This window comes from Aptenodytes forsteri, unplaced genomic scaffold (assembly GCF_000699145.1).
Source record: "Aptenodytes forsteri isolate BGI_AS27 unplaced genomic scaffold, ASM69914v1 Scaffold2, whole genome shotgun sequence".
In the NCBI taxonomy this organism is placed as follows: domain Eukaryota; kingdom Metazoa; phylum Chordata; class Aves; order Sphenisciformes; family Spheniscidae; genus Aptenodytes; species Aptenodytes forsteri.
This window is the reverse complement of record NW_008795695.1, coordinates 8,553,934-8,561,661: the sequence shown is the minus strand read 5'-3', so window position 1 is coordinate 8,561,661 and position 7,728 is coordinate 8,553,934. Positions and strand designations below refer to the sequence as shown.

The following is a 7,728-nucleotide window of genomic DNA, read 5'->3' as shown; positions in this document are numbered from 1 at the left end:
GGCTTTTGATTCTCCGCGGCGAAAACGCCTGGAAAAAGGCTGAAGGCCGGGGCCGGAGGGAGCACCGCGAAAGCGGGAGACCGGCTGTTCTTTCGGCGGGTCTCTAGCCGAAGCTTGTTTCATTAAACTATTAAGCGTTATGCAACGTTTGTACAGCTTAATTACAACTTTTTGAAACAAGCCGAGCGCAACCTTCTCGTGGCAATAAAACATGACGAGGCACGAAAGATGGTTCAATACTTTCTGCTTAATAGCTTGTTAGGCATGAGGCTAGAGGCCGAGAGCTCGTGACTGCACAGCAAGGTGTGAATTATTGCACCATAATTCTCGCCCTGGAGTGCTTTATTGCAATTAATAACTGTTTTCATGTTTTAAATGCATTTTCTCGCACCGTAAAAAGCAAAAATGGAAAGTACTCGCTAATGGGAGAAATACCGGGAGGACTAGGCACAGATCACCAACTGGAGCAACTTCCTTGGTTTCGTGCTATTTTGATCCGCTTTTAAATGATTTTGGAATCCTGTTTGGCTTTAAAACGGCGTGGGCCCGAAGCCCTGTTATTTCCCTTTGTTGAAGTAGCTCTCCCTGCAAATCTCTTCACAGATATTCTGAGTTGGGAAGCGACTCCCATTTATTCGCAGCATATTTTCACCAAATTAACTCCAGCCACACAAAGCCACACATTCAGTTCCCCATGCCAAGCTGCTAACTTCCAAGATGTGCACCTCTTTATTTTGAAACCAGAAAAGAGGTGGATTCGCAAAGAGTTTGTTGCTTTTCTGTGTAGCCTAGTCCTGTGGCAAATTTGAACCCATTCCAGTTTAATTTAGGGTAACCTGAAAGCTGAAGAAAAGCAGATATCACAAAAATAAAATGCTCTTTGAGGCCCCTGATCCAGATCCTACTGAAGCTGCTGGAAATGCAAACCTTGCCTTTACTGGGAGCTGAGTCTGCCTCTTGATACTGAAATGGTGCCATAAAAATGCTATTGCAGTGATACTTTTCTCCGCTTGTTATTAAAAAACTGTGAAGGTGATGCCTGGGGTTAGTCAAGCAGATATCACAAAAATAAAATGCTCTTTGAGGCCCCTGATCCAGATCCTACTGAAGCTGCTGGAAATGCAAACCTTGCCTTTACTGGGAGCTGAGTCTGCCTCTTGATACTGAAATGGTGCCATAAAAATGCTATTGCAGTGATACTTTTCTCCGCTTGTTATTAAAAAACTGTGAAGGTGATGCCTGGGGTTAGTCAGCACAACCTGCTTTAATATGCGTACATAATAATGCACTCTATTAACATCAGTGAATAGATGGCAACGTGTTAACCAGTTGATGTCAAAAAAATGCTCTTTGAGGCCCCTGATCCAGATCCTACTGAAGCTGCTGGAAATGCAAACCTTGCCTTTACTGGGAGCTGAGTCTGCCTCTTGATACTGAAATGGTGCCATAAAAATGCTATTGCAGTGATACTTTTCTCCGCTTGTTATTAAAAAACTGTGAAGGTGATGCCTGGGGTTAGTCAGCACAACCTGCTTTAATATGCGTACATAACATAATGCACTCTATTAACATCAGTGAATAGATGGCAACGTGTTAACCAGTCTGATGTCAAAAAGCCAATCTTTAAGAGCAAATACGGGGATTGGGAATACAGGTACCAAGACGGAAAATTGATTAGTAGTTTGAACTTTCACTTAAGAAAGACTTAATGGGATGAGGAGATTAATAACGGGGGTCTCTCGGGCTGTCTCTCACTGTTTCAAGTACCTCAGAGGTCAGTAATAACAGCAAATGGACGAGGCAGGTCAGATACCTTGGTAGTCTCTTTCTGGATGTTACTAGACACGTACTTGGTCCGTTACCGGTTTCTAGTCTGGACACAGCACAAAGCTAAATCTAGTAGCACGAAAAGAAAGAAACCGTATTTCAGTTTCGTCTTGTCAGTGTTTAGCAAATCCGTGACAAGGTCTTGCTTCCTCTTCTGCCACTGAGGCGGCTGCTGCAGCTTTTTCTGCACCTTCTTACTGTTGTTCATGTGTTTATTGCACTTGGGACTGTTTTATGGACCAGGATCCCATGCGTGCTGGGCAAGGTACAGGACAAAACCACGTCTCCTGTCCTGAAAAGCCAGCAGTGTAAGAAACAGGAGAAAAGTGGCAGACAGAGCTGCTCCACCACGCAATGACAGTTTGTGACAGGAGAAAACAGACAATACGTTCTCTCCTTTCAGCCTGAAAAACAAGGATGGGTGGCAGCACCCCCTTCACACACATCCAGATCGCTCTGAAGTCAGACTTTTCCCCTCTCCTCTGCAGTGCCAAGACCTAAGGACAGAGCACCTGAAAGCAGGTGATAAAACATTTCCAGCCAAAGGGGTTCAGTGGCTTCTGCAGTGGCAGTGTTGAACAGAGCCCTTGAGAGAGAGGTGGCAGAGGGGAGGCTCTGTCACCTGTGGCGTCAGCCCTGGCAGAGCACATCGGGGCTCCCCAGGCAGGAGGACTAGCCGAGGGAGTTTCTGTCCCTGGGCTGGGATCCCTCCAGCGCACGTATCATGAATCTGGTACTCGGCCTCATTGCTGAACTGAAATCAATGGGACTGCGTGCTGAAATAAGGGAGTAATGATTTAATTAACCCCATTTTAGAACTGAAACACACAGTGTCGTACCATTACAGTGCTTGCTCTGCCGATGCTTTGTGGTATTTATCCTAATGCTACCCCTGGAGACTGAATTCCCTCATCTGTCCCCCTGTCATCTTTAATAAACACTGACCATACATTAACAATGAGATGATGTTGTAATTCAGACTAAGACAGGCTTTGTGCCTATGTCTTTTTGTTTGTTTCTACTGAAGTCCATTTAATCCAATTGGATGTTGCTTTTAAAACAGCATGAGTCAACTGGATTTATTTTTAAGGAAGTCTGCCTGAAAAAAAATTAAATATTAATAATATCTGAATTTGAATATGTTACTCAGCAGAAAAATCTTTACAAGACTTCAGTTTATTCTGCAAGTGACTTCATTAGTTATTTTTTAAAAGCTTGGAGTTTTGTATAAATCTTCCCTTTTAAACAGATGAAACAAACAAAATGTAAAACTTATCTCCATAATGCACAACAAAATAATAATTTCCAGATGGGCTTTCTAATGGAAGATTGAAGTCCTTCATCTCAGACTTGGGAAATTTCCCTTCCGTGCTGATGTCAGTTTTATCTGAATGCAGTTCATCCAACATTTGCTTTTTCAAAAAGGCAACTAGCTAGATGAAGCTGCAGCAAAATGCTCTTAGAGCTGAAGAAAATAGAAAAGATTTTACTAACAATAGTAATAAAAATCTGGGTAGGTAAGGGGGGGGGGGAATCTTTCTCACTTTGATTTATACAAAAATTAGGCATTTCTATACACTGAAAAATGCCAGCTTCACATGCAAAGATGAAATAAGCAGAAAGGAGTTGTTTCTGCATTGGTGCAGCTGGTTTGGACAAATTCCCTGCCATGCATCTCTGATTTCAAACGTCAGCCAAACTAGTCGTGTGGCTAGAAAATAACAGGTCAGTGTTTTTCCGTAAATGTTTTATGCGTCTGTGCATTTTGAGATTTTGCTTCCAAGAAGCAGCAATTTCTACAGAAAGCCTGTACTTGTAGGGTGTCTGCATTTTCAGCTTATCAGTGCCATAGAGTTTGTGTAAGGCTTTCTGTTTCTGAAATTCAACCACTGCTAGTAGATGTACCCATCACTCTGAATTGTATTTTTGTGTTTCAGCATATACAAAATAGATGTACAAAATACCTCTTCATTTCATTAAGCCTGGGATTTTCAAAAGACTGAGGAAGTCAAATTCCCCAGTCCTCTTCACCCACGTAGGAGTCTGCCTTCTGGAGGACACTAGTTTCACTCTCCATCTCTGTCTCCCACAAACATAAGCGCGCGCGCGCGCACACACACACTTTCATCTTGTTTTTCTCTCTCTACTTAACACGCTTGCACAGGAACACTCACAGTTCAGTATTTTTGTCTCCTTGGTGCCATGCAAGACATGCCTTTTTGGCTAAAAGGGCCGCGAACACACAGCCCGAAATACTAATGCATCTCAGCAATGAATAGTCTTTCACCTTGGAAAGCTTAATCTGCTTTTCCCTGCCCGCTTTTCCCTGCCCACCGTCAAAAAGCTTCACAAGAAAAAATCAACCGATCAAAACTCACAGATGCACAAATAATATTTTAGAAAGCAATTCATCTGAAGGTCTCTTGACAAAGGGGATTATGGAACTGAAATGTAATTGTCTTGGCATTTAAGTTTCTATTTCCACCATGTGGTTTGGTTCACATATTTGATTGCAAAGTTTTATCATTCAAAACAGCCTATAGGTCTCTTTTTCCTTGCAGACACAAGGCAAGTACAGCCATCCCCGCCATGGTCCTACGACCAGTCCTACCAGTACCTGGGCTCCATTGCCACCCCCTCTGTGCACCCTGCCACGCCAATATCACCTGGCAGGGCTAGCGGCATGACATCCCTCACCGCAGAGCTTTCAAGCCGGCTGTCAAGTAAGTACCTAAAAGTTAGTCCCCCCGCCCCAGGCCTCACCGAAGCCTCGAGACTGACTCCAATGCAAACCGGTTGCAATGTCCTAGGGTGCTGCCGCAGCTTTTCTCCGGTTGCAGTGAAGCCTATTGCGGGCCCTCTGCAGCAAGCCTTCTCCAACGCTTTGCTGGGATTTGTGCAAAGAGTAAAGAAATATGGTTTGGGGCCCAACATATCATTGTCAAAAAAGAAAAAAAAAGAGGAGAAAGCAGCACTTTGAAGATGTATGGAACTATAAAAATAGTTCGGAGTTGCTGAAGAGCTATCGTATCTGCCAAGAAATGAATGCCACAGATATTTCAGTTCTGTTTCCTTCCCTCGCTCTAAATTCAGACCAGAGCACAGTAGGTTATGGGTGGACACACTGACTGCAGGATGGTGGGGTTTGACATTTTAAGTGTTGCACTGGATTGTCTTGTTACATCTTCGTCAAATTGTACTGCAGAGCTTTACAAGCCAACGTAAAAATATAGCATGGAAGTGACAGCTACCCCCCTGGTTTCCACTATACTCAGCTGACCATCTGCTGACTCTAACCCACACATATTGAACCAATATGTGTGTGTTCAATAGCAGGAATTTTCTTAAAATGAATGAGAGCCATATAATTCAGATTTGCACACCACTTTTTAAAAAGTATCTTCTTTGGCCGCACATATTGCTCTCATTTGAATACTCGGGGCTTCTTCTAAGGTCGGAGAGAATGACTTGAACGTGCTCCAGCCTGTCCTATTTTGTCATATAGAGCCTGCTTTGAAAGAGTTACAGCGACAATGCCCACCAAAAGTAAATTATTTGTTAGGTCTGGGTGCTAATTAAATCTTAGAGATAGCTGAAAATACAAGAAACCTTTCAGAAAGAAAAAAAAAAAAAGGAAATTTCTTGTTTTAAAAAAGTCTATAAAATCCTCATTTTTCATTGACATGCTCTTCTTTTAAAATGAAAAGACTCCTTTTTACTTTCTCCCCTGTGTTTCCCTCCCTTTGCACTGCTTTCCACTGGCAAAATGCAGAAACAGAGAAGGATGAAAAAGATTTCAAGTAAAACAAATTATTTCATCAAGTTTTTTACTTAGAAAAGTATTTTTTCTTGACAGAATTGTTTGAAATTAATATTTACCAGCTATTTTGACTTTCAAACCCTATACAGGGGTGCCTGGTGCATGTGCACATGTAGGTATGGATACGTGAATCAGGCTGAATGGAGATGTTAATCACATTTTACCTTTACCAGTGTGGCGACTGAGGTGGCACACAAATGAGTGAATGCACTCAGTATTGAAATGCAATATTTTTTTGCATTGCCGTAGTGCCCAAATGTCATCCTTGTGTATCAGGGCCCTTATCGTGCTGTGCGCGGTATGAGCACCAAAGGCTTCCATGGTGGCTGCCCCCAGGAGTGCACAGTCTAACAGAAGATAGCCGTGTACGCGTGGAGTAACTCCACGTTGTGTTTCTTTTGTGGCACATGGTGAGCATGGAGGTAGAGCACCAGCACCAGGGCTTGTCGGTGCTTTTTGTGCCCGTGGTCAAAGTGATTTACCTAGGGGCAGGCATAGTTTCTCCATGATTTGTGAAGGAACCTAGAAGAGCTTCGTTCACATGTCAGCATTCTTTCTTTCCCATCTTAATTCTGTACGTGGGGGCTAATCTCTACACATCTTAATTGTTTTTTATAATGCTTCTGAAATGTTACTTCTATGTTAAATGTCATTCGGTATTCTCAGAAAAATCTTTCACAATATTTTCTCCCCAATCCCATTGCTGTCACACACACTTGCTGTCTATCTAAGAAATTTCTCCTTGTCAGAACAAAGAGACAATTTGAGGGTCTTTTTAGGCCCTACCATCTAAAGACACGGTGCCTTAGAATAAAAAGCAAAGATATGGGACATACTTGAAACACCTTGACATTAAGTCTTATTACTCTGCTTTTTGCCAAACTGGGCAGAAGAAACCCTCATCTGATAAGCAATGTTTCCAGGCAGTTTCAAGAAGTTTGATTTCTTTCTCAGGAATGAGGTGTGGAAGTACCATTTGAAATCTGGCAGGTTGTCAGTTGCCACCTTCAACCTTAGCTACTCTGAAGCTCCTGCCATTCCATACCATAGCGTATCTTGCCATGTTAAATCTAAAGGTGCCAGGGTCTAGGGGAAGGAAATGTGTTCAGGGGTCCCATTAATCTTCCAGAAAAAAATGGAAGGGAAACTCAAAAAGGAAGCATACAGCATGCGTCACAGCTTTTCTAAGAAATCTATAGAAATTCATCAGTGTGCTGGCTGTGTCGTTGACAAGCTTTCAGAACTTGGCGTTGGAGTATGTCTGCTCTAGCTTTAAATCTGGTCAGAGCCAAGAGCTTTGTTTTCTTTCTGCTTCTTCTCATGAGTATTTCCTTCAGCGCATGGCTCCTCTTTTGCAGACTCCACGTCTTGTCTGACAGGAGAAGTTGTCTTCTGGAAAGATTTTTTCTTAATTATTATTGTTGTTATTTTAATCATGCATAGCTGCCAACTCTAGGGACTGACACCTTCCATTAATCTGAGTCATGATGAAGATCCTTCCTAAAGAGGCCATTATCTGCTCCGCTTGTTTAATCCTTGCACACCAGGGAAGGAGACGATGAGACCGGGCATACTTCCACTGATGTCAGACAAAGCAGAGCAGAATTTGACTGTCCTATAAAACATTTCACTTAGCAGGATGAGAAAGGCTTCTAGCACACATGAAAGGAAGAAAAAAGGCCAACCCCCAAATATATCATTCTGCTTTGTCCTTTTTTACATACTCATTAAAGCCAAGATTTTCAGAAGTTAGTAACAATTATGTAGACATTATATGAGGACCCAGATACGAAGACCTTAAGTGAACCTGATTTATCTTGACTTTGGTAGTGTTGAGAGTCAATGGGGAACTGTGCTCCTAAGTGCTGACAGCTGGGCTGAGCCTGTGTGTGTAAATCCCGCCTGTGCAGATTCGTGTACCCGAACCACAATCTCTGCACCATGGAGCTTCTCATTTGAGTCGGCAAATAAAACTGGGTGCAAGGAGAGACTATGCAGAAGCTGGACAATTTATATTTAGGCCCCATGGTGAGTCAAGTGATGCTGGGCAAGGAGCTTGAGATCTGTGTCCCTGCTCCCCA

General features: G+C 42.7%; 1 protein-coding gene across 1 annotated transcript in view; it reads left to right on the top strand.

Annotated features, from left to right (window-relative positions):
* Positions 1-7,728, top strand: part of RUNX1 (runt related transcription factor 1) — a 78,029-nt gene that overhangs the window by 69,421 nt on the left and 880 nt on the right. The window contains exon 6 of the mRNA XM_019473037.1: positions 4,389-4,550. Coding sequence (XP_019328582.1) covers positions 4,389-4,550 — 162 coding nt within the window. The remainder of the gene's footprint in view (positions 1-4,388; positions 4,551-7,728) is intronic.